Here is a 24,503-nt window from a genome sequence, read left to right as displayed (position 1 = left end):
CACAAAGCTCTGCTTATTGAAGCCCTTAGTTCTTGCAGCCGAAAAGGAGCGGGTGTAGGTGCGGAGGGGGGGTTGTGTCAGGAAAGCTTCATACTTTTGGAATTAAAAAGAGGAGAAAGGAAAGAAGAATAACTCTGCTTGTGTTGGGCTTGGCTTTACCCACGCCGAGAGTGACCGAGCTGGAGGCAGCGCCCGCGCCGCAGGGATCCGCTGGTATTCCCGGGAATTCGGACCGTTTCCCTTGCACCCAAGTCTCCTGCTTCTCAGATTGTCACTCAAGCGCGGGGCACGCCCCCTCCAGGAGCCTATTTAAAGAGGAGCTGGTGTGCTCCTTGCTCCAAAAGGAGAGGAGGAACTCGGAGGAGAAGGAGCGAGTCTGCCGGCAGCCTGGATCCGTTCCTCCGCTCGGCATGTCCGGCAGCTTGGGGACAGTGACCTGGACCCTGTGCCTCCTCCTCCTTGCTCCTGGCTGGGTATGTACTGCACGGCAGCGGCTCCTTTGCTGGGCATTGCACCTTCTTGCTTTGATGCATGTGAATGCTTTAGGCTGCCACCTGCCTTTGCAGGGTTCTGAGAGCAGATCTGAATCACAGCCCTGGATCTCAAAGCTCTTGGCAGATGGGGATGGAGTTTGTCTCACTCCACTCGTGTCTGCTGGAAGCCAGCCCTGGTTTACAAGGGGGAGAACGGAGAGAGTGAAGTCACTGAGTTTATGCCACTGCAGGGAATACAAGCCTCGTATCCCAGCTCCTTACCATCACTGTCCTTCCCCAGCTGCCACCGAACCCACCCGTGTGCTCCCAAAACCAGGCATCCCAAGGGGATGCAGACTCTCCAGAGCAGGATTTGTGCCTGGTTTTCTGTTACTACAAGTGCTTGGCAGAGCAGCTGATTCTGCTTAGGACTTCTCTGTGCTGTTACAGTGCCAGCAAGAGCAGGGACATTGCTGCAGCCATGAATGGATCTCAGTTGCAGTGAGTGCCTTTGTATGGGTGAGGAAATGGGTTCACAGGGGCACAGTGCCTTGCACGGGTTCTTGTGCTGATACATGCAATAAATGCCTGGTTGGTGCATTGCTCCTGGCAGCACTTTCCATGTGCCAGCCCCTTTCCTGCCAGGAAAGGTGTCCTGGGCACCCAATGCTACCACCAGCCAAGGTAACTCCTGCAGGTGGGGATGGTCTGTGTGTTCCTCACACTGACCTGGTGAAAATGGAGCTTTTGCCTGTCTTTGAGCTCTGAGCAGGATGTTCCATGGCTCAAGCAAGGGAATGAGCTGTTCCTCCTGGCTCTGTGCTGCTCAGAGGGGAGAGCAGGACCAGGGTTGTTGGAGTTTTGTTTAGCTCTGCCAGGCTCAGCTTGGGCACGTCTGTGCAATGAGGGCAGTGGTTCTTGTCTCTCCTAACAGGGTGTTGTGCAGCAGCCTCAGGAAGGTGACTTGAGAGCCTGTGATGGAGGGAGAGCTGGTTTTCAGTGTTTGGAGCAGAGCTGTGTTTTGGCTGCTTCATCTACTGCCAGTCTTGCAGTGTGAGAGAGAATCAGTGATGTGTTCATTGTATTACTTGTACCTTGCAGCATTCACCCCTGGCTCCTAGAGCACTTTGTGCACAGCCAGTTCTGCTTCAGGTCTCTCCTTTCCCAGCCCTTCAAATGTAGTCACGAGCCCAAATCCTCTTTGATTTGGCCTTCTCAGCAGTTCCCTGGTCTCATGTGGACGTTGTCAGGACAGAGAGGTCCTGACAATGGCATAGAATTGACGCCAAATGATGTGAGCTCATGTCCCCCCACTTATACCTTCCTGAGGGCGAAGGGGGAAGAGGCTTTATGTGAGTATGAAGCAGGAAGAACATTCTCACTTCTTTCCCCTCCCCAGGTAACTGGGTTTGGTGCTGGCAGTTGGGAGGAAGCTTGTTGTGGCTTGTCTGCTGAGCAGATGGGACCTGGGAGCCGGTGGAGGAGAACATGCACAGAGCACAGGCAAGGGAATCCTCTAGGCAGATGGTTTGCACTCCCACTGTGGCTTGGCCGCTGCTCAGGGCTCCTGGGAGTGGCAGATCCACAAGTGGGGAATTGATAGGAGAGCTGCCAGCAAAGCCAGGAGCTGGGAGAGCTGATATTCCAGGCGTTAGCATTTATTAATCCCATCACCTTGATCTCTAACACTTGTTCCGTGAGCCTTGTTCTGCGGCTCACAGAAACGTGCTGCTAACCTCAACAGAAACAGGGTCAAGGCTATAGTGAGTTTGAAGGTAGGATCCTGCTCAGTGAAGGTACAAATGTAGTTTCGGGGGCAGACCCTTCTGTAAAGCGGAGAAAATGAAATGTTTTCTGAGCTGAATCCCTCTGTGCTGGGTCGGTGGCATGTCGTGTGGAAGTGTTGGTCTTTGTGTCACGTACAGGTCTGTAGTGAAGCCCTGGATGCAAGTTCTTGTAGTTCTTTGGGACAGTTTGGGCAGTTTTCACACTGTATTGAATGACTCCTAGAAGCCATCCTTGAAAATAACACAGGGTTTGCATTTTGCTCCATGCAAATGGAAAATAATCCATTATTGCATGGAATCATAGAATCATGGAATCCCAGACTGGTTTGTGTTGGAAGGGACCTTAAGGCTCATCCAGTCCCAACCCCTGCCACGGGCAGGGACACCTTCCACTAGAGCAGGTTGCTCCAAGCCCCTGTGTCCAACCTGGCCTTGAACACTGCCAGGGATGGGGCAGCCACAGCTTCTCTGGGCACCCTGTGCCAGCGCCTCAGCACCCTCACAGGGAAGAGCTTCTGCCTCAGAGCTCATCTCAATCTCCCCTCTGGCAGGTTAAAGCCATTCCCGTTGGCCTGTCCCTACAGGCCCTTGTCCAAAGCCCCTCTCCAGGTTTCCTGGAGCCCCTTTAGGCACTGGAGCTGCTCTAAGGTCTCCCCTTCAGGAGCCTTCTCTTCTCCAGGCTGCCCCAGCCCAGCTCTCTCAGCCTGGCTCCAGAGCAGAGCTGCTCCAGCCCTCGCAGCAGCTCCGTGGCCTCCTCTGGGTTCGCTCCAGCAGCTCCACATCTTTATTTAGCCTATTTGAAATTGCTGTGGAAACCAACTCAATAACGGGGAACACTGGGAAGCTGGTTTAGCATTGACTGTCCCCAGCTCCAGGAGTTCCCTCTGCAGCCACCTCTTCAATGCTCCCCGTGAGCCAGGACACATCTCAGCTCATTCTCTCCTCTCTTGGGCCCAGAGCAGGAGTTGAGTTATAAACAGGACGAGCTGACTTTGCTCAGTAATAAAACCAAGAGCTGCAGCACACCCTGGGGCCAGTGGACTGGGTGAGGAAGAGGCATGTCTGCACTGGGAAGTCTGGGAATGCTGAAGGGAGCCATGTGGATATGGGTGAATTGGGCCTTTTAAGCGTGTTTCTGCTGGCAGGTTGGGTGCAGTCATCCAGCAGGTCTCCAGTATGTTGGAGATCTGGGTCCAGATGCTGTTCAAGCAGCTGTAATATAAGGAGGAAGTGAACAGGAGGTAAAACCTGGTGGTCAAGTTCCTGTGGGTGAGTTATTAAAGGAAATAAACAGCACCATCAATGATTAATGAAGCTGAGACACAAAACCTGGCTGGGTTTGACTCCATTGCATTCCCTGTTATCCTTGAGAGAGGCTGTTTTGGTCTGGTTTTCAGTAGCAGAGCTATTTTGAGAGGGACTCTTTATATGGGCTGTGGCTGACACTGCATTGGAAAATGCTGCTTGTCATTAGTTTTTTTCAAGTGCATGGATTGCATCTCAATATAGGTCTTGTGTGAGGGACGTCCTTCCCTCCCTCTCATCCGTGGTCAAATAGCACATCCTTTTGGAAGCTGCAGTGGTTGCCTACAGTAGGAAAGCATTGCTGTATTTTTAGTGGCTTTTAATGCCCTCAGTGGTCGGGAGATGATCCCAGTGATGTGCCAGCTCCCAGCAAGCAGCTCTGGGACCAGCTGGGATACAGGCAAGGAGGGGCTGGCTTCCAACAGCCTTTGTGCTTGGAGTTCCTGCTGATTCCCGCTGAGCAGGGTGAGACTCTGGCAGGATCATCCCTGGCAGTGTTCAAGGCCAGGTTGGACACAGGGGCTTGGAGCAACCTGCTCTAGTGGAAGGTGTCCCTGCCCGTGGCAGGGGGTTGGAACTGGATGAGCTTTAAGGTCCCTTCAACCCAAACCAGTCTGTGGTTCTATGACTCTATGATTTGAGTTAAGGTTTTGGCTGGTCCCCATCCCGCGCTGCACCGTGCTGCTTGTTGCTGCAGTACAAAGCAGTTGGCATCTCCTGACGCCACGTGAGCTAAAGGCAGAGCAGCTGCTTGGAGCAACAGTCAAAACAGCTGGAAAAGTTTTCCTACTGTTATTAGTGACAAACACAATATCCAAGGAAGCTGTTTCACAAGCAGGGGCTGGATGGGATATAACGAGTGCAAACAGAGCTGTAGCAACACATTTTTTTGACCTTGGTTCCTGGTTTCCCCCCTGGCTGCCCTCAGGCTCATTCCAGCTGCCTGGAAAAGCCCCTCTCCCTGCCTGGCTCTTGCTGATGGAGCTGTGAGGTTCTGCCCTGTTGGGTGCTTCCCTCTTCACCCTGCTCACAGCAAGGCAGGATCCCAAAGGGTTTTGCTGGCATCATCTACGTGCAAGGGGTGTATCTGCCCCCAGGTTGGGTGCAGCATCAGAGCACTGCGAGCTGGAGTAGTGCTCTTGCATCCCTCTGGATAACTACCTGGAGAATGTTAGTGGGCAGAAGCTGAACAGAAAACAAAGCCAGGGCTGGCACCCGGATGTTTTGGGAAGGTCTTTCTTTAGAAACCACATGCTCTGCACCCTTCACAGTCGTGGTTTTACATCTTGGCACATCCAGCACTGAGGCTGTGTCTGATCCAGGCTGGCTCAGGACAAAGATGCCACAGAGGGAGTTACTGGAGTGTTTGAAGCATCCTGGGAGAAGTTCACCCTCTTCAGCCAGAGCCTGAGCTCTGTTTGGCATCTCATGGGCCATAAAGCCCAGGGTGGGTGTCAGGAGGTGACCAGCACTCCCAAAACCTCCCAAATGGGGCAGCAGCAGATCCACAAGGTCCCGAGGATGGTTGTGTCCTCTGCAAAGGAGAGAGAAGGGAGCACACCTCTGGGAATACCCAAGGAAGGATGAGATCCAGGGGACAAAACAGGACTTGGAGCTTTAGGATTGGTTTTTGGTGCTGCCAGAAGGACTTTGGGCAAGTCCTTTCACCACACACCTCAATTCTCCACCTTCAGATGGGCCTAATGACGCTGCTCCAGTCTTTGATGCCTTCTCCTGAGCAGCGCTATGTAAGAGCTGGGAATTGCTTACTGACAATAACTCCTATTTCCTTGCTTCCAGGGAAGCGGGGGGCTGAGTTGCGGCGGGGATCCAAGCTCCTGCTTGTCCTGTTTGTTTTGGCCATGGCTTCCCAGAGCTGCCTTCTGGGGTTTATTTTCCCTTGAGCTTCAATGAGTTGGGGGTGAGGAAAAGCTCAGCCTTGGGAGCTGCAGCACATCCTCTGCAGCAGGAGGAGGGTGAGGTTCTCCCCACTTCTCGCTGGGGTGTCTGTGCTTGAAGCAGGATCATGTTTTTCATTTCCCTGCCTGGCTCCCTTGTGGAAGACTCATTCTCTCCATGCCTTGTTTGCCCTCCAGGTAGAACCGCAGGCCTGCACATACCCATGCCAGTGTCCCTCCCAGCCTGTGCAGTGCCCCGCTGGCACCAGCCACGTGTTGGATGCCTGTGGTTGCTGCAAGGTGTGTGCCAGGCAGCTCGGCGAGCTCTGCTCCCTGCAGAAACCCTGTGACCATCACAAGGGACTCTACTGCGACTTCTCCAAGATCCACAGAGGCAGCGGGATCTGCTTAGGTGAGAGCTGTGTGTCACTGTGCACGTGTGGCGCTTCCAGACCCCCCAGGAACCCCCTGGCAGCGTCAGAATTCCCTGCAGCACTTGGAGCTTCATCCAGCAGCACCCTACGAGAGCTGCGCCAGCCCTGGCAGCCAACAGATTCCCTGATACCAACACACACAGAGCCTACTTCCTCCTGTTCCATGTTTCCAAAGGCCTAAGTGGGGTGTGGGATGCTCCTTTGTTCCTCTGAAGTTGGTAGGAGACATCTTCTAGTCCCGTAGTGCCTGTGGGTAAATGCCGCCAGTCTGGACTTGGACTGGGAGGTGTTGTTTCTAGACAAATATCCCCACCTTGCACTGGGGGTTGGCATTTTGCTCTCAACTGCTTAAATGCAAGAGCCATGTGGGTGGGAATAGCTGAACAGAAAGAGTGTGTATGTAGAAATAAGACTTACTGAGCCAGGTAAATACACATCATAGAATCATGGAATGGTTTGTGTTGGAAGGGACCTTAAAGCTCATCCAGTTCCAACCCCCTGCCACGGGCAGGGATACCTTCCACTAGAGCAGGTTGCTGTGTCCTGTGTCCATCCTGCTCTCTGCTGGTGCCTCTCTTCAGCCAGCAAAGAAAAATCTGGTTGATTTGTGTTTGTTTTGTTCCGTAGCTGTTTTTAAAGTATGCAGAAATTATTTTGGTGTACAGGAAAAAAACCCCGATGATCTCCTGAGCCTCCCACTCTGTTTAAAACCGAGACTTCTCTGCCTGGAAAGTCAACATGAGCACTTAGGGAAGGGATCAGCCACTTCCTGGGGCACCTCTGAAGTCACCTACGTTTGGGTTTTGACACTAAATAATGAATTTAACTTGTAGAAGGGGTTTTCTCCATTCCTATGAGAAGTTTTGGTAAGTTGTTTAGTTTTCCTCTCCCAGTAACTGTGATCTTTAGAAGCCACGTGAGCTTCCTTGTGCCACGTGTAGGCATGGGTAAAACTGAGAGCTGAAGATTGAAGCTGAGGAGGATGAACGTAGGTGGAATAACCTTCAGTGGGTGTGAACTGTTGACTGCCTGGTTAAGACTGGAAATGAGGTGTCTGTAAAGTAAAGGTAGTTAAATCACTGGAACAACTTACTCAGGAGCGTGGAGGAGGCTCCACCTCAGACTTCACCTGAAGACTGAACATCTTTCCAATAGAAGTGATTCGTGTTCTCTGTGACACAGGGTTTGAAACAAACATTTGGGGAAGAGAGCCCCAGATCCCTCCTGTGAGAAAATTGGACTTGAAGACCACAACTGTCCCTCCTGCCTTTGAATGAGAAATGAAGATTTTCATGGCAAAAATCCCAGATAGACACAGACCAGGATATCTCCCTAAATTGGATGGAGGGTTTGGGCCATAATGTGCTCGGGTGGTATTTTTGTGGTGGAGCTGTGGCTGCCCCATCCCTGGCAGTGTTCAAGGCCAGGTTGGACACAGGGGCTTGGAGCAACCTGCTCTAGTGGAAGGTGTCCCTGCCCGTGGCAGGGGGTTGGAGCTGGATGAGCTTTAAGGCCCCTTTCAGCCCAAACCACTCTGGGATTCTGTGAATGATGAATCAAATAGAGGGAGAGATCAATGTCTCTGAACAGAGAAGAGAGTACTTACAGGTATAGAAATCAGACAGATGTGATGGGAGCAGAAAGAGAGGTGTTCAGGTGTCATTGGAAGAGCTTCTAGGTTGGGGATGAGCTCAAAGCTCATACCAGAAGAGACAAGAAGGGAGCCATCAGGGTGAAAACTGCTGTCTATTTGTTTAATGCTATCTCAGCACGTAGCATTTCATGTATCACAAATGAATTCTTCCCTTCCTGTACAGACCTTGGAGCATCAGGAAGATAAAGATGATCCTGTAGTAAGTCTAGAGTAGGAGAGCCTCAGGGAGTTCGGATGGGTGCAGGGAGCTGGCAGAACTCAGCAATGGGAACTCTGCCATATTCCCTGCAGAAAAGGGCAAAAGTCTCCTTGGCGGGACGGGAGGTGCCCAGCGGGGCTGGTAAATCAAGAGCTGTCCCATTCCACTGGTGCAATCCATTTTGGTGCTTTAATTGGATCAGGTTGAGGGGAAAGTGAGGTCATTGGAGTGTAAGGAAGAGCATGACAGAAGGGTTGAGGTTTGAAAACATAACAGAGCCCTGAGCAGGCTGTTCCTGGGCTGGGAGGAGTGGGGCCGAGGGAACAGCACAACCAGTTCACTGGGAAGGGAGTGGGATAGAAAACACACAGAGAGGGTTTAAAAATAAGCATGAATGGTTGTGGAGAGGGAAAGTGGATGGCTGCCATTTCCATGGAAAAAGTGAGGCTTTGAGACTTCTAAGTAGGAGCTCAGGAGTATTTTTATCCCAATGGCATTGAAAAGAGTTGCAAGTTGAGGTCCAGCTCTGGTTAGAACCACAGCGTTAGCAGCCTGGAAGGATTTGTGTCCCCTCAAGGACTAGGTGGGATGGAAAGAGGCTCTTGCTCCTTGTTTGCTCCAAACACTTTCTGCCTGAGACAATATTCCACGGGCGAGCAGGACTAAGGGGAAAATAGATCAGGTTTCCTGGTAAGCCTCTGCAAGCTGCCAAGAATCCTTCGTGTTGGGAACTTCCCAATAGAGGTTTGTTTTGTAAGGGTCAGGATTGCATGCATCGGCAGCTGAGGAGAAGTGGCCAAAAGCAGGATTTCTATGGCATGAACCACTCTGAGATTTCAACATTTCAGGCTGAAAAGACAAAAAAAGAAAGAAATATAAAAAACCCTCTCAAAACTTTTCATGAGTTATTGAAATACATCAAAACTTCCCACTTCCATGATATCAGAAGGTTTCATCTCAATCTTTATAGTATCTAAGATAATCGCCCAAACAAAATGCTTCCCTCTGTGGATACCGTCCAACGGGTATTTTGGGTGAGCTCTTGTAAGAGCATAAAGGAAATCTTTGGTAGCCAATTGAAACACTTCACTTGTTTCTTTTGGAAAACATTCCTGACATTGATCTGGGCCTGCAAAACTCTCAATCAGATATGAGTTTTTGGCTGGAAAACTTCCACTGGAAGAATTTGAGCTCCTCTGGATGTAAAAAGTTGTGAACGCTGCTCGTGCCCATGGGCTGGAGGTGGCTCCTGGTGTCAGAAGTTGTGGTGGGTCCTTGTTTTACTCATTGAAGTTGTATTGGGAAGGAGTGAGCGGCTCGTAGGAGGGCTGGAGGTGAAAGAGCTGGAGATCAGAACAGAGGGAAATCAAAGAAGTTGTGACTAGAAAGAAGAGACTCACGCATCACAGAGGAGCCAAAAAGGTCATAAACCAGAGCGTTACTTCCCTTCTGTAGGTACCTTTAGACATAGAATCACAGAATCAACCAGGTTGGAAAAGACCTTTAAGCTCATCAGGTCCAACCATTCCCCAGCACTGCCAAGGCCACCACTAACCCATGGCACTGAGGGCCTCGGCTACACGGTGTGTGAACACTTGCAGGGCCGGTGACTCCAGCACTGCCCTGGGCAGCCTGTTCCAATGCCTGAGCACCCTCTGGGGAAGGAATTGTTCCTCAGCTCCATCTAAACCTGCCCTGGCATCTGCTCATCTTCTCCTTTCCTCCTTCCCACAGCTCACGAGGGTGCAACTTGTGACCTGCTGGGCAAGATCTACCACAACGGGGAGAGCTTCCAGCCCACGTGCAAGCTGCAGTGCATCTGCATGGACGGGGCCATCGGCTGCATCCCGCTCTGCTCCGACGACCTGCGGCTGCCGTCCCCCGAGTGCCCCAACCCGCGGCGGGTCAAGCTCCGCGACAAGTGCTGCGAGGAGTGGGTCTGTGCGGAGGGCAGCGAGGAGAACCGCTTGGACACGGCCATGGCGGGTGAGCGGTGGGCTCATGGGGCAGGGCCGGGGGCTGTCTGTGGGGAGATGGATCCAAACTGCCTTAGGATCGCAGCCCTAACTTGTGTCTGCTTTGGGACTATGTGTGGGTAGCAAGTGCTCGGCTCCAGATGTGTCAAGGTGAGACCTCAGTGGTGCTGTGGGGAGGTTCACGCACCCTCTGATAGTGCAGCAGCACTGGCTGCAGCCGGGCTGTGGTAGGAAATATCCTCACATTTAGCTGCATCCTTCATCAGAGTAGCCCATGGGGTGGATCAACCCTTTGCTGCTGTTCCTGAAGAGTTACATCAGGTTGGGAGCATCCCACACGTTGTCCCAAGCGCTGATCCTTGCCTTGCGGCTCAGTTTTCAGGGAGGATCCAGCACACAAGCCAGAGCTGAATAACCTGCAGGAGAACTGCTTGGTGCAGACCACGGAGTGGAGCGCCTGCTCCAAGAGCTGTGGCATGGGCATCTCTGCGCGGGTGACCAACAACAACCCCCAGTGCCGCCTGGAGAAGGAGACCCGGCTCTGCATGGTCCGGCCCTGCGACTTCCCTGTGGACAAAACCAAGGTACTGGGCTTGGGGACGGGAATGCCAAGGGCCACCTAGGTGGGTGCTTGTGGGGCATGAGGCTCTGTGCTCCCACTCCCTATCGCCCAGCGGTGATGGGGCACAGGCCTAGGTGGACCCTTCATACAGGTTGCCCAAGGAAGCTGGGAATGCTCCATCCTTGGCAGTGTTCAAGGCCAGATTGGATGGAGTCTTGGGTGACATGGTTTAGTGCGAGGTTTCCCTGCCCATGGCAGGGGGGTTGGAACTAGATGATCTTAAGGTCCTTTCCAACCCTAACCATTCTGTGATTCATCTGACTGTCATGTCCTTGTTAACCCGTCTGCTCTCTCTGTAGAAGGGGAAGAAGTGTGTGCGGACCCCAAAGCCACGCCAGAGCCTCCACTTTGAGTTCTCGGGCTGCACCAGCTCCCGTTCCTACCGGCCCAGGTTCTGTGGGAGCTGCACGGACGGGCGCTGCTGCACCCCGTACGTCACCAGCACGGTGGAGGTGGAGTTCCACTGCCCCGAGGGGGACTTCTTCCAGCGCAAGATGATGTTCATCAAGATGTGCTCCTGCCACTACGACTGCCCCCGAGACAACGACATCTTCCTGGCCACCTATCACAGGAGGATGATCGGAGACCACGTCAAGACCGACAGGCAGTAGTCCTCCCCATGCCAGACCCGCAGGCTGAGGTGTCAAGAGGGCTCTGCAAGCGCTTTTGTGGCTGCGTCCCAGGACAGCGCAGCCTCTTCCCCCTCTGTGAGGGGCTGTGTGTACTCTTTGGGATCACCACCAGTGGTCCAAGCGTTGGGAGAACAGCCCCATCTGCTCCGGGCTCCTGACCTTCACCCGTGCTGCCACCCAGGTCAGGGAAGGAACCAGAAACAGGCTTGAGCTGCCGACTTGATCCACGCTCCCGCCGGCTGGATGGGAGAATGGATCAGAGCCGCGTGGCTCCAGCCTGTCTCCAGCTGAGAGCGCAGTGGGAGCAGTTCCCCGCGGCTCCAGCCTGCCAAACCCAGAGCATGGGCCAGGGCAAGCCCCGGAGGCCTGGGTTCAGCTGAGCTCTGCAGCTTGTCCAGCAGACGGGCTCTGATGCTCAGTGAGGACATGGTCCTGGCCCCGTGCTGGGCTCCTGCTGAGCTACTTTTGGCTAATTGGATCCAACAGGTTGGCAAAAGCTCTTCCCTTGTGCCCACCTTCCCCCCTCCCATGTGCTTTCCCATCAGCAGCCTTGCTCCAAGTCACTTTGCTCCTAAAGAGGCTGGATCACTCCCTGGGTAACCATTCTCTGGCTGCACTGTCCTTTGTGCCCTGTTTAATTCCTCCTGTCCTGGGGTGCTGGCAAGGGTGACAGCACAGGCAAGGCAGCAGCGAGCTGTGTAGTGTCCAGAGCATGGCTCAGGGCCTCCTGTGGAAGCTCAGAGCTCAGGAAGGGGTTTCTGGGTAGAAGAAACGATCCAGCCAGGCTGTAGCTGCACACTGGTGGGACAGTGATCCCTGAGGTCTGTTTCAGACCCAAGGAGCAGTTCTGGCATGGAACGGGTGAGCCAGGTCTGAAAGGGTCACGCATCTACAGCTGTGTTTCGGCTCCAGGGTCTTTGCTGGGGGGTCCAAAGTCATAGGATCCCGGAGTGGTTTGGGTTGGAAGGGACCTTAAAGCTCATCCAGTTCCAACCCCCTGCCATGGGCAGGGACACCTTCCACTAGAGCAGGTTGCTCCAAGCCCCTGTGTCCAACCTGGCCTTGAACACTGCCAGGGATGGGGGAACACAGCGCCAGTCCCCCGGGGAGCCGAAGGCCGGGGCAAGAACAATACCCCTCTTGCTAAATGGAGCAGATCCCTTTGGAATGCCTGAGGTAGTGGCATGTGCTGGGTGTCTCTGGAGGGGAAATCGGGATGATCCCTGTGGGAGCAGTGGCCACGCTGCAGCACTGAGGCTTTAACCCCACATCTCCCCCCCTGTGCAGAGCCTAGTGCTGGAGGATGGTCCCATCGTCCATACCCACTGCTGGTACCTCTCTGGGCACCAGCTCAGGGCCCACATCTCATCTCCGCCCCTTTTCCTGCTCTCAGCCTGTGGATGCTCATGAGCCTTCAGCCTCTTGTAATCAGTTGGAGCTGTAAATAATTTATCTGCTCTTCTTTCATTGCGTTTTAAGCATTTGTACAGGTTTTGTAGCCTTTTAGTACATCTTTGCTCCGGGCCTCTCCTCCAGCTCTGCCTTGATCTTATCTCCCACCATTTACACGGCTCCTAAGTGGAAAATGACGCCGAGATTGCACTTTACTCACTGCTAATAAATCTCTCTTTATTTTTGATATCCCTGGCATTGATGTTCCTGCCTGGATTCCCCTCCAGTGCCTCCACATGGGACCTTCTGCTCCCATTCCCCCTTGTAAACAGCTGTGGGGCTGGTGTTAGTGTCCCACAGGCACCTCTGCAGCCCACAGACCATGGTGGGGGGAGCAAGTGGTCCCGTCCCCTCTCCCTGCTTAAGGACCCAGAAGTCCTTAATTCCCAGTTAAAAATAACCCGGGAGCAGATGTGAGCAGGAGTTGGTGATAAGGGAGCCGGAGTGCGAGGGCTTTGCGATGGCTTAACAGCTTATGGATTCATCACATCAGCCAGGGGCTCCTGCGCTGCCACCCCCCGGCTCTTCCTCCCCCCAAACCTTCCTCCTCGGGGGGGGGCTCAGAGCTCCGTGGGGAGAGGTGGGTGATGGTGGGGACGAGCTGCGGGGGGGGCAGCGCAGGCTCCATCCCGCTGCGGGGAGGAGACCCAGGGTCAGACCCCACCGGTGTCACCAGCGCCATCCCCGTGGGACACCCTGTCCCCAAGGTCGGGGGTCTCGGCCTGCCCCAGGGTGCTGGGTGGGTGCTGGGGTCACACCAGGGCACCCAGCCCAGCCCTGGGCACCCACTGTCAGCGCAGGGCCACCCCCAGATGGTGCTGCCATGGCGGGGATCCCCGCTGCCCCTCATCTCGCATGTCCCCGATAGCTCAGGTGCTGTTCAGGGACCCCGGTGGGGAGCAGGGTCAGCGCCAGCCCGACCCCGGCCCCCGCTGCCCTTTCGCTGGGCTCCGCCAGCGCCGGGGGAGCCCCAAAACAGGGTGAAAACGGGCTCGAAAAGCCGCGGTTCGGGGGGGGGGGGGCCGCTTTGTCCTTATATGGGGTGCTGACGTCACGGTGCTGGCTGCTGGGAACTCCCCTGGCCCCGCCCCTTCGCCCGCCGTGACGTCACGCCGCCACCTGCCCGCCCCGCCCGTTGCCGCGCCGCCGGCCCCGCCCCTCTGAAGGGCGGTGGCGGCAGCCAATGGGCGCGGAGAGGGGGGCGGGACGCGCGCTGACGTCAGCGGGGGCGGGGCCTGCGGGGCAGGTGGAGCAGCGCGGTGCGGAGCGGAGCCGGGACCCCGGCCCCGGTGAGCGCTATGTGGGGCACTTGGGGGGCACAGGGGAGGGTCCGTGCGGGGTCGGGCTGGTTATGGGGCGGGGGGGGGGCATAGGGGAGTCGGGGCACCTTGGGGGGACTGTTGGTGGTCAGGGGGGTTATGGAGTTGGGGGACTGTGGGGGGTTTGGGGGTCCCTAGAGGAGCCTGTAGGGGGTCAGTCTGGTCCCCAAGGAGGACTTGGGGTGCTCTGCGGGCACATGGGGGTCAGGCTGGTTATGGGGTGGGGGAGGCATCGGGGAGCTGGGGTACTTTGGGGTGTCTCTAGGAAGGTTGAGGCAGTTATGGAGTTGGGGGATTTGGGACTCCCCAGAGGGGCTGTAGTGGGTCAGTCCCCAAAGGGGACTTGGGGTGCTCTGGGGGCACATGAGGGTCTGGGGATCAGGCTGGTTATGGGGGGGGGGTTACGAGGGGACATGGAGTGCTGTAGGGTGAGGGATCTGTGGTGGGGTCAGGTGAGATGTGGGGTGTGGGGATGGGGGTGACACGGGGATGGGGGGTGCAGGGGGGCCTGCAGAGGTCAAGCTACATGGGAGGTGCTTTAGGGTGCTCTGGGGTTTGGGGGGGTCAGGCTGGGTGTGCGGGACCCACAATGGGTGAGTTGTGGAGCAGGAGGGGTTATAGGGGCAATAGGGGGGGTGTGGGGCTGGGAGAGGCCCTATGGTGTCAGGAAGCAGATGTGGGGTGCTCTGGGGTGGGAGGGGCCCTGTGGGGTCAGGCTGGGTGTGGGGGACTGGGGTGTCCTGAGGCTGTATCAGGGCTCAGGAGTGGGGCTGAGCAGGAGGAGATGGGGTGGGCAGGGCTGGGCGTGCTCGGGGGGGAGGCCCACAGTGGTTTCAGGCTCGGGAGGCAGATGGGGCGCAGGCGGATGCTGACCCATGGCTGGGGTTCTGCTCCCCCCATAGCGTTGTTCCCTCTGTCACAGCCTCAGGGAGCCGGTTCCCCCCCCCCAAGCAGTCGGTGTCTGGGTCCGGCTCTGATTTGGTGCTCGCTGGGGTCACTCCTGCTCCACCTCGGGGCTCCCGCTCTCCTTCCCCTCTCTCCAAGACCCGTCTGCACCCACCGGGACAGCTCCCAAGGTGCCGGGGGCCTCCTCCTCCTCCCCATCCCAGCCCAGATCGATGCCGCGCTCGATGGGGCAGCATTAAAACCTCTCCATCGACTTCTCCTCCGCGCGGGTCAGGAGCGGGGGATTTCTCTCCCCACATCCCCTTTTCCACCGGGGTGAGTTGCGCTGATGTTGCAACCAGAGGAGCGTTGGGCAGGACTCGGCGGTTCCTTGGTTCCTCCAATCTCTTCCCTTCCTGAATTCCACCCTCCTGCAGCCGTAGCGCCACGAGGGGCCGGTGAACCTGCTCCGTGCCGGGGGTTCTGCCCTTCCCCGTGTCCCGGGGGGCTCGGCAGTGCCGCAGGTCCGAGCGCTGCCCGTGGCCAGGGCTGTCTTTAGGGCTGTGTTGCAATGGAGGGTGGTGCCTTGGCCCGGCGCTGCCGGCAGCCGCCTCCTCACCCAGGGATTGACTTACACCGAGGTTCCCGCGTGGGAAAAGTCAACATGTGCTCTGGTTTGTGGGGCTGGGCCCGCTGTGGGGCTGAACCATAGGGTCGGGGAGTGCTGGTGGGCAGGGGCTGGCAGTGGGCGATGCGAGGTCAGGCTGTGCAAAAGGGCTGGGGTTTGGTGTGGGGGGCCCCAGCAGCCCCCCAGCACCATCATACATGCTTGGACACCAGCCAGCAGTGGGACCAGCTGAGCCGGAGCAAATGGCCAGGGATGGGGAAGTGATGTGAGGGAATCTCTGCTGCCCCATGGGTTAGGAGCTGCCTTGGGGTGCGGGTGCAGCGTGCACCCCACAACGCTCTCCATCCGTCTGCTGCTCCCTTCCCAAGGCTTTAGGAGAGGCAGGGATGTGGCTCCGGCAGAGCTGGGGTCAGGGCTGCTGGTGGCAGCGTGTGCGCTCCCCTCCTCATTCTCTTTCTGCTGGAGTAACCTGTTAGTGTGGGAGTAACTGGCCCCGCGCAGGGCTCCGGGTGACACGGGGCTGAGGTTCCCTGTTCGGTTTAATCCTTCCTCCCTGCTCATGCTGAGTGAGCCCCTGGGTGATGCAGCAGCACCGTGCCCGTGTCTGAAAGGAGGCAGCTGGGACTCATGGGGCAGTTTGTGTGTCCCCACACAGGGTGTGCAGCTCCTCCCCGAGCCCCGGGGCGGGTGTAGACGTGGGGATGTGGGTCTCCCCCAGCTCATGGTGGCGCTGGCAGCTCCTCCTGTTTCTCACCCAAAACGGGGCACATGCCTCATGCGTGTCGTGATGGTAACGGCGACTCAGCGGCAGCGCAAAGTTCACCCGTCGTGGGGCTGGAGCCGCTCTGCGGGCGGCGGCTTCCTCCTCTGTCCCTTCGCTTCGTGCCTCAGAGAAACTCGAGGCCTTCTCGAGAGGGTTTGAATCGCTGCCGAGGAGAGAAAGTGCCTTCTCATGCGCCGCGGTGCTGCTCTGAGGCTCAACCTCCTCCTGCAGCCTGGAGTCGCCGGCAGCCGCATTGCTCCGCACCGCGCGCTGGGGAGGGTCGCTCCCAGGGTAAGGAAAAGCATCGGCTCTCCTCTGGGGATGTGCCACTGATTTAATACAGAGCGAAGCTTTTCCTGAGCTCCACGGCAGCTGCTCCCCGGGGAGCAGAACAGGCTGCAGATGATCCTGCCCGGAGCGCGGATTCCGTCCTTTCTGAGCAGTGTTTTACCTCTCTGCGTGTTGCCAGCCAGGGAAGAGGCTCAAGGCCGTGGGGGCTGGAGGTTTGGGGTCAAAAGTGGCTCTTGGCTGTTCTGGGTGCTGCATGTTGGAGGTGTGGGGGTGCCTGAGGTGTGGTTTGGGTGGGGAGGGAGAGACTCACCCGGCATCAACCTGGAGCTCTCCCTCTGTGAGCTGCTCGGGAAGGATAGGATGTGTCGGTGGTCCCTTTTAGGCATCTTTCTTCACCGGGTGGTTAGTGCGATGCTCTGGGTCAGGTTTCCTGCAGAGAGGCTGCAGCCACTCTCCATGCACAGCCCGGGCGTGGGACCACAGCCAGTGCATGGGCACGGCCCCTCTGAGCGGTCTCACGCACTGGATGCTCCACTGGGGCCATCGTGGGTCAGACCTGGGGCTTCATGGCTCTGGGGGTTTATGGTTCTCTTGGGCCATGGCTCTTGGAGTTCATGGGGCTCTCGGGGTCCCCTACGCTGTGACCATCAGGGCCATGCCAGCCCATTCCCGGCTGAGCTGGTGGGGACAGCCATGGTGGGCTCACTGGGGCTGCATGTCAAGGGCTGGTGGGGTGCATCCGAAGCAGCCACCCCGTCTGTGTGCTTCTCCCCACTAGAGGCTGCTGATGAACAGAGCATTTTCCCTTCCCTGGCTCTGGCGGAGCAGCGGGGTCTTGGATTTGCAGGGCTGAGATCCCGGCCTGAGCCTTTCCTGCTGATTCACCCTGGAGACAGCAGTGCCCGGGTTCAGGGGCACATCTGCTCCCCTGCCAGGCCCACAATGGATCTCCCCTCTTCATTAGGTCTTAATTAGGCAAATACAGCGGGACCATGTGTGAGACCATCGCCAGGGGACACAGATCATGTGTGGAGATGGGTACCAGGGATGAGGCTCCCATCCCGCCTGCCTCTGGGGTGCCAACGGGGTTTATCCAGCTGGGTGCTGAGTGTGGAGTGAGTCCAGCCTCTTGTATTGTTTTCCTGAAGGATGCGTGTGCAGCAATAACTAGTTCAGCCCTCCAGCATATCCCAGCTGGGGGAAAAGCCAAGGATTAAAGTGATGGAAGGGATAGATCACCGCTGGGCAGATCACCCTGTACACACAAAGGAGACTCTTCTTCCAGGGCAGCCAGTTCAGTATCCAGCACCTGGGCAGGATGGAAAACAACCCCAGACCCTGGGAAGATGATTAATCACATAAGAATTAGGTGTAAAATGAAAGGCAGTTGGTAATAGCTGCAATGGAAGGTGCTTGGGAGGGGATTTGTGGTGCTGGGTACGGGCACTCGGTGCCGGCGGGTTCCCCAACAACAGCAGAGCGGCGCTTTACATAATCTGGGGCTTGCCAAACAGGCTGGAAGGTCTGGAAAATCCTCCAGCTATTGTTTGTGCTCAGTTTGCTGAATTTCCTGGTTTGATCCGCGGGGCTGGAGGTTGTTTTGGGACCGTGGTGGGGGAAAACGCGCTTTGCGCAGGGGAAAGAAAAGGAGGTTTGTGGCGTTTAATCCACGCCTGCTCCTTGGATGAAACTATTTGTTGTGGCTCACAAGAGGTTTGGAGCAGCTGCTCGCAGCTTTGTAGGGCTGGGGAGGACTCTTTGTCTATCCAATTAGCATGGTTTGTCTCCAGTCCCCTCCTGATGCCCCCTGAGAAACCATCTGGGCTCCCAGCCTGAGCGCTCAGGGACAGAAAGCACAGGTCAAACTGGCTTTGTGTTGTCTGAGCCTCGTGCAGATCGGACCCTGCTGCTTGGGGAAGGCTCTAAAACTGCTCCTCACTTGCAGGTCTGAGGAGGAGAGGCTGGGAGGGAGCTTGGGTTGTCTTATTTTGCTGTGCTCCTAAGGCTGGAGGTGACTTCTGCTGCTTCCTGCAGCCTGGTGGCTCGGGGGCAGCAGGGAAAACGCTGCCGGGAGGATGCTGAGGCTGTTGGGAGCCAGCCTGCAGATGGCCTGGCCCCTAGGAAGTGTTTTGGGGTGTAGGACTTGCCCTTGCTTTTCCATTTGCTCATCCCAAAGCCTTTTGCCAACACAAAGCCACTGACATCCTGGGTGCTGTTCAATTAAATGCTGTTAAAATGCTCTCTGCTCCTGTTCGTAAATAGGTAATTAAGAAACCTGCCTTTTCCTGCAGCTCCTGGGAAGGCCAGGTTTGGAAGCAAGGAATGAGGCTGAGTTCTTGCTGGTCCACTTAATGTGAGGCAAGTTTTGGAACCCTAGTGAGCAGCAACAGAGGAGGAGGAGGAACCCTGGTCTGGTGGCACAAATACATCCCCTTATTAGAGGCGGCTTTTAATTCCTTTCATGTAGGTAATTACATCTGGCCATGCTTGACCTGAGCTGGGTTTGGGCAAGGGAATGTGGGGCTTGACGTGTGCTGGAAGCCTTCAGAGTGACCCAGCTCTGAGTGCAGCGGTGTTAAACCAGCCCCGTAGTGTTGCAGACAACAAGCCTGTGCATCGCAGCGATGGGATGGGAGACGTAGGGAAGCTCCGAGCTTGCTCACGGCCTGGAGAATCCGGTGTTGGTGCTGAGCTCTGCTCAGCATGGGTGGGAGCTGGGGCGGATTGATGCCTTGCAGCATCGCTGTAGCCAGGGCATTAATACAGCTGATGCATTACAGCATTTATCATGCTGTACGTGACCTCTGTGAGCTGATCCCTGCTTGGGTGCTGTCCCCTGATTGCAGCAGTGGTTTAGGGCTCCTTTAGGGGCTTGTATTTTTATATCTACTCCCCAGAATCCCTTGGAGATGGGTTTGTGGGCACTTCCAAACTCGAGGGGAGCTTTGTCTCTGCATTGAGGGTCTGTATCAGACAGAAGAGCTCCGAGTCTCCTCCCTGCATCTGCATGAACTCGGGTGCTGAGCGCGGAGCAGCGGAGGGCAGATGCTGGTTGGGCTGTAGGGTGGTTTTCTCTGTGTTGATGCTGTGCTGGAGGTGCCTGTGTCTAACGTGGAGGTGAAACCTCTCCCATATGGTCAGGATCAGTCACGGCCGATCTGTGGCTGTGAGGAGCCTCACCATGGGCTGGCAGATGGGATCAGCGCTGCTCAGGGATTTCCTCGGGTGCAGAGTGGAGGCTTTTAATAGCAAACGTGGTCATCAGTGTCATCACATCGCTTGAAACCCATCCCTTACAAACACCGGCTGGCAGCTGGGATGGTGCTGAGCAGGAATTCCATTCCTTCCAAGTTTTTCCCCCTGGTTTTGAGTACAAATAAGGTTTAAACCTATTGTTGGTGATGCTGACGTGCTCCTGGGCTCGGGGTGCAGCTCCTCCCGGGGAGGCAGTCTGGAGAAAGCCTTGCCTTTCTCAGTAAAGTCTCTTGGACCCACACAATGGTCAGATCCTTCCCGGTGTCCTGTGCTGACAGATCCCGTGCCTCAGTGGGTGCCAATAGTCAGCCTTCTAGGAAAGGCAGCAGGGGCTGGTGTAGGTTTCCCTCGCTGCTGCTGCCAGCCCCTGGGTGCTCAGTGCTTTGTGAGAGGTGCTGGGGCAGCGTTTGGAGTTGTAGGCAGCTCATGTTGGGGTTGCAGCAGTGCTTGATCCATCCGAGCTCCATTTCAGTGGGAATACAACAAGCTGTCCGAGCGCAGGATTGATCCCTGCTGCTGACCAGGCTTTTTCCTGGTGCTGCTGGTTTTATTTCATAGATTCCCAGGCTGGTTTAGGTTGGAAGGGACCTTAAAGCTCCTCCAGCTCCAACCCCTGCCACGGGCAGGGACACCTTCCACTAGAGCAGGTTGCTCCAAGCCCCTGTGTCCAACCTGGCCTTGAACACTGCCAGGGATGGGGCAGCCACAGCTTCTCTGGGCACCCTGTGCCAGCGCCTCAGCACCCTCACAGGGAAGAGCTTCTGCCTAATCTCTAACCTGAACTTCCCCTGTTTCAGTTTGAACCCATCACCCCTTGTCCTATTGCTACAGTCCCTGATGAAGGTCCCTCTCCAGCATCCCTGTAGCCCCCTTCAGACCCTGGAAGCTGCTCTGAGGTCTCCAGCAGCTTCTCTTCTCCAGGCTGAACAGCCCCAATGTTCTCAGCCTGTCTCCATACGGGAGCTGCTCCAGCCCCTGATGTCCTTGTGGCCTCTTCTGGACTTGCTCCAACAGCTCCATGTCCTTATGTTGAGGCCACCAGAACTGCACAAAGTGCTGCAAGTGGGGTCTCACCAGAGCAGAGCAGAGGGGCAGGATCCTCTCCTTCGACCTGCTGCTCACGCTCCTTTTGGTGCAGCCCAGGACGTGGTGGGGTTCTGGGCTCAAGCACACGCTGCTGCGTCTTAGGGAGCTTCTCATTGACCAACACCCCCAGGTCCTTCTCCTCAGGCTGCTCTGAATCACTTCTCCACCCAACCTGTAGCTGCGCCTGGGGTTGCCCCGACCCAGGGGCAGGTCCTCTGTAGCAGTAGAACGTGGTGGCAGCAGCAGCCTGGCGCTGGCACTTGGCACCTCGCCTCCCTTACAAACAGCCTTCAAAGGCCTCAGCTTTCTGGCCTCCTGCTCTGGCCGATAGGAGGCTGTTATCAGAGCTCAGCACCCTGCGATGATCCCATCTGAGCGCCGAACCTCGAACCTCCGGGCAGCGCTGGGCTGGGTGAAGCGGCTCATTTGCACGGGGTGGTTAATTCTCTGTATGCTTTAATCTCTGTGACCATCTGTGTTCCTGCCCGCGCTGGGGAGAGGGAGCTCTTGAGATTTATTCCAGGGGGTGAACACGGAGAGCGCCGCTGATTCCGTGTGTGCTGGAAACTGCCCCGGGTCAAAGCAGGACAGCCTCATTAGCTCTGGGAACAGTTGTTCCTGCATCTTCAGGCGATGGATGGACGTGTCAGCTCTGTCCTGGAGGCATGTCCCAAAAAGCCCCAGGGAGGGCGCAGGAATAAAAAGGCACTTACGGAAAAGGGAGGCCTCCGTGAGTGCTTTCCAGCATCCAAACCCAAACACAGGGGGGCTGCGATGGGCTTGGCTGGCACCTTGGAGGGCTGGGATCCCTCTGAGGAAGGCTGCCTTGGTTTCGGAGAGGGAGGTAGTGTGTAAAACATCTCCTGGCCACCCTGCAAGCCCTGCCCCTGCTTGTGGCAGCCTTTGAGGCATGAGCCTTTGCCATCAGCAGCTCCTGCAGCGTCTGCCCTGGTGAATGCCATGGCTGGAGCTCAGATTTGAGCTTTAGAAGCTGCTGCTGAGGCTGGGGTGCTCGCATGCAGCACCCAAGTCAGGGCATCAGTACCTATAGCTTGGCTGCAGCAGTACCTCTGGAGAGGCGGGTGCAGGCTGCTGCTGATGGAGAAGCTTTGCAGCAAGCAGTGCCTGAAGTCTTCCTTGTTTTGGGTTCGCACATTGGCGAGCCCGAGGCTCTGCAGCTCATCTCAGAGCCCCAACCAGGATCCTGCTGACCACAGACACGTGGCACAGCAAAGGCAGCTCTTGCTGTGGGCTCTGTCGAGGAACGCCTGTCCCGTGGGGCAGCTCTGCCCCACCGAGGCCACTGCTGACACCCAAACCCAGAGGGAATGATCCCTGCCCTGTAATTAAGCTCTCTCCTGCTCCTGTTTGCCACGCTAATGAGTAGTCTAATGGATGTGCTCCTTGCAGCTCCTCTGTGGGGTGGAGGTGTTTTCCCAGCCTTCACTTGAAGCACTGAGGCTGCCTCTTGAAAGGAGAGCTGCTCTTCAGCTCCTTGCCAGGCTCTTGACATCAGTGGGTAATAACACTTAAAAAACAACCAGTGCTGCAGCTAAATCACAGAATCAACCAGGTTGGAAAAGACCTTTAAGATCATCAGGTCCAACCGTTCCCCAGCACTGCCAAGGCCACCACTAACCCATGGCACTGAGGGCCTCGGCTACACGGGGTGTGAACACTTGCAGGGACGGTGACTCCAGCACTGCCCTGGGCAGCCTGTTCCAATGCCTGAGCACCCTCTGGGGAAGGAATTGTTCCTCAGCTCCATCTAAACCTCCCCTGGTGCAGCTCGAGGCCGTTTCCTCTTGTCCCATCCCTTGTTCCTTGGGAGCAGAGCCCAGCCCCCTCCTGGCTCCATCCTCCTGTCAGGCAGTTGCAGAGAGCGATCAGGTCCCCCCTGAGCCTTCTCTTCTCCAGACTAAACCCCCCCAGGTCCCTCAGCCGTTCAAATCAAATCCTCTCCTGGTTCAGCAGTTTGGGGTTTCGGTCTCAATGGAGATGACAGCACTGGGTGTCAGCATCGTGGTGCAGCCACAGGCTTGTGCCCGTCTCTCTGGTGGGGCTGTAGGGGAAGCAGGCACCCTGCTAGACATGCCCTGTCTGTGCCCTCCTATCGAGTTGTATCCCCCCGGACCCTCGGTGGGGTTGTGGTGTGGGCTGAGGATCTGGCAGGGTTTTGGCCCCGACGTGTTGCTGCCTTGCTGCGGCTCAGAGCACCGCTGCTCTCTTGAATCTCTCCATTTAGTTAATGATCCTTTTGTGGAGAGGATTAGGGTTTAGAGGCCTCTGGCAGAGTGTTAATTAAATTAAGCCCCTGGGTGTTCTGTTGAGGTTTCCAAGCCCACTAGAGGGCTCAGTTGTTGGAGCCCGGTGGTGGTGGTGGAGGCGTTGGGCTGTGTCCATCCAGCGCTGAAGTTTGCACCACAATTTATGTAAGGCTGGAGGAGCTGGACCGACGCAGGACCCCGGGGCTGCAGCCTCACCCTGTGCTCGCTGCTCCTGCAGCCCGGGGCTCCGTGGTGCCCATGCCCGGGCTGGGGCCGGCAGCTCGGGCCGCCTGCGTCACTGCGTGCTGCGTTATCAGCAGTCGGTAACGTCAGGCTCGGGTGTTTTTCCTTTTCCTCCTTGTTTTTCCTTTCTCCTGCCCCAATCGGTGTTTACGTTTCTAAGAAGTGGCTCGACGTGAACGTCTGGTTCCACCTTCTGTGCTGGGGAGAGTCAGACACTGAAGTTCACTTCCAGCGCTCGTGTACGGTACAACCGTGAGCACTGGGCTCTGGGGCTCCAGGGGGGTTTCTGGAGGGTGTGTGGGGTTTTTCGTGTTTAACTGGGACTGTTTATTAACCTATGTCTCTTCTCCTTTCTCTTCTATCTCCGGGATGGATTCTGATGCCTCGCCTCTGTGGTTTGCCCGGCTGCCTCATCTCTGGGTAAGTACCTGCTCTGTTAGATCAGTGGGAGGAAATAGCTGAAATGAATCACTTGGACTTAAATAATGAACTGACCTATTTATTCTGTCTGAAAGTCTGGAGCACTGATTGTTGTCAAGCGGCAGGATTTATCCTCTGTGTGTGTGTGAAGGTTTTGGATACTGAGAAGCAGTTAATACAGCAGTTCCTAGGCTGAGTTTGTAACCTGAAGAAGCCTCAGCAGTAGTTTTTCGTTCCAGCCTGGGTGTAGAGCACTGACCTGATGCTAAAAACTCACTATGTGCCTGCAGGTGAGCAAGTAGAAGTGAGAATGGTTTTGGTAGTTGAAGCAGTGCTCCCTGTTCCTGCCCAGATGCCTCCCGACAGCAGTTGATGGTAAATCAGTGCCGTGGTTGTGTAAGGGACCCTCTGAAGGCTGGAGCACAGCCCTGGGCTGGATTCCTCTTTGCAGATGTGCTGGGCTTTGCAAGGGCACAGAGAGGAGCTCGAGGCTCTTCTGGCAGCAGAGGAGGGGAAATGTGTGTTGAGCTTGGAGGGCTATGCCAGGCACTGATGTTTCCAGCTTGTATTCACAGAGATGCTGCTCCGCACGAGGGGAAATCATCCTGGTGGGGTGGATTCTTGTGGTTTCCCTGCTGAGGTTTGGTGCCTGCCCCTGAGCCTGGCTGCGAGGTGTGGTTTGTGTGTTAAAGCCTCTCAACATACAGTGTGTGTGCTCAGGGTGGAGGAGAGGAGAGGGTCTGCTTCGTAAAGCTGGTTCTCTGGGTGCAGCAGTGCCTTTGTATTGAGGTCACTATCAAAGTTCGGAAGTCCTGCTCAGCTTTCCCCTTTCCTGACCATCACCCTTCCCCAGTAATATCCTCTCCTCTCCCAGTAACAGAAAGGACTAAGTGCATTTAGAGCAGCTCCACTCT

The 24,503-nt window shown here is 56.2% G+C and overlaps 2 protein-coding genes across 3 annotated transcripts in view; both read left to right on the top strand.

Moving 5' to 3' along the window:
- The first annotated feature begins 345 nt into the window (after positions 1-345).
- LOC115615522 (CCN family member 2-like) lies at positions 346-12,621 on the top strand. Its single transcript, XM_030503729.1, has 5 exons — positions 346-473; positions 5,662-5,875; positions 9,485-9,736; positions 10,102-10,310; positions 10,648-12,621. Exons 1-5 carry the CDS (start codon positions 411-413, stop codon positions 10,957-10,959), a joined length of 1,050 nt encoding a protein of 349 aa, XP_030359589.1. The 5' UTR covers positions 346-410; the 3' UTR covers positions 10,960-12,621.
- A 1,081-nt stretch (positions 12,622-13,702) lies between these two features.
- The window catches only part of EPB41 (erythrocyte membrane protein band 4.1), a 95,971-nt gene continuing 85,170 nt past the window's right edge, over positions 13,703-24,503 (top strand). For both annotated transcript variants that reach the window (XM_030503728.1, XM_030503721.1), the window contains exon 1: positions 13,703-13,721. The gene's annotated coding sequence lies outside the window, so the exon portion shown is untranslated. The remainder of the gene's footprint in view (positions 13,722-24,503) is intronic.

Source organism: Strigops habroptila, chromosome 12 (assembly GCF_004027225.2).
Source record: "Strigops habroptila isolate Jane chromosome 12, bStrHab1.2.pri, whole genome shotgun sequence".
Taxonomy (NCBI): Eukaryota; Metazoa; Chordata; class Aves; order Psittaciformes; family Psittacidae; genus Strigops; species Strigops habroptila.
The sequence above is the reverse complement of the archived record's forward strand: the minus strand, read 5'-3'. Positions and strand labels throughout refer to the sequence as shown.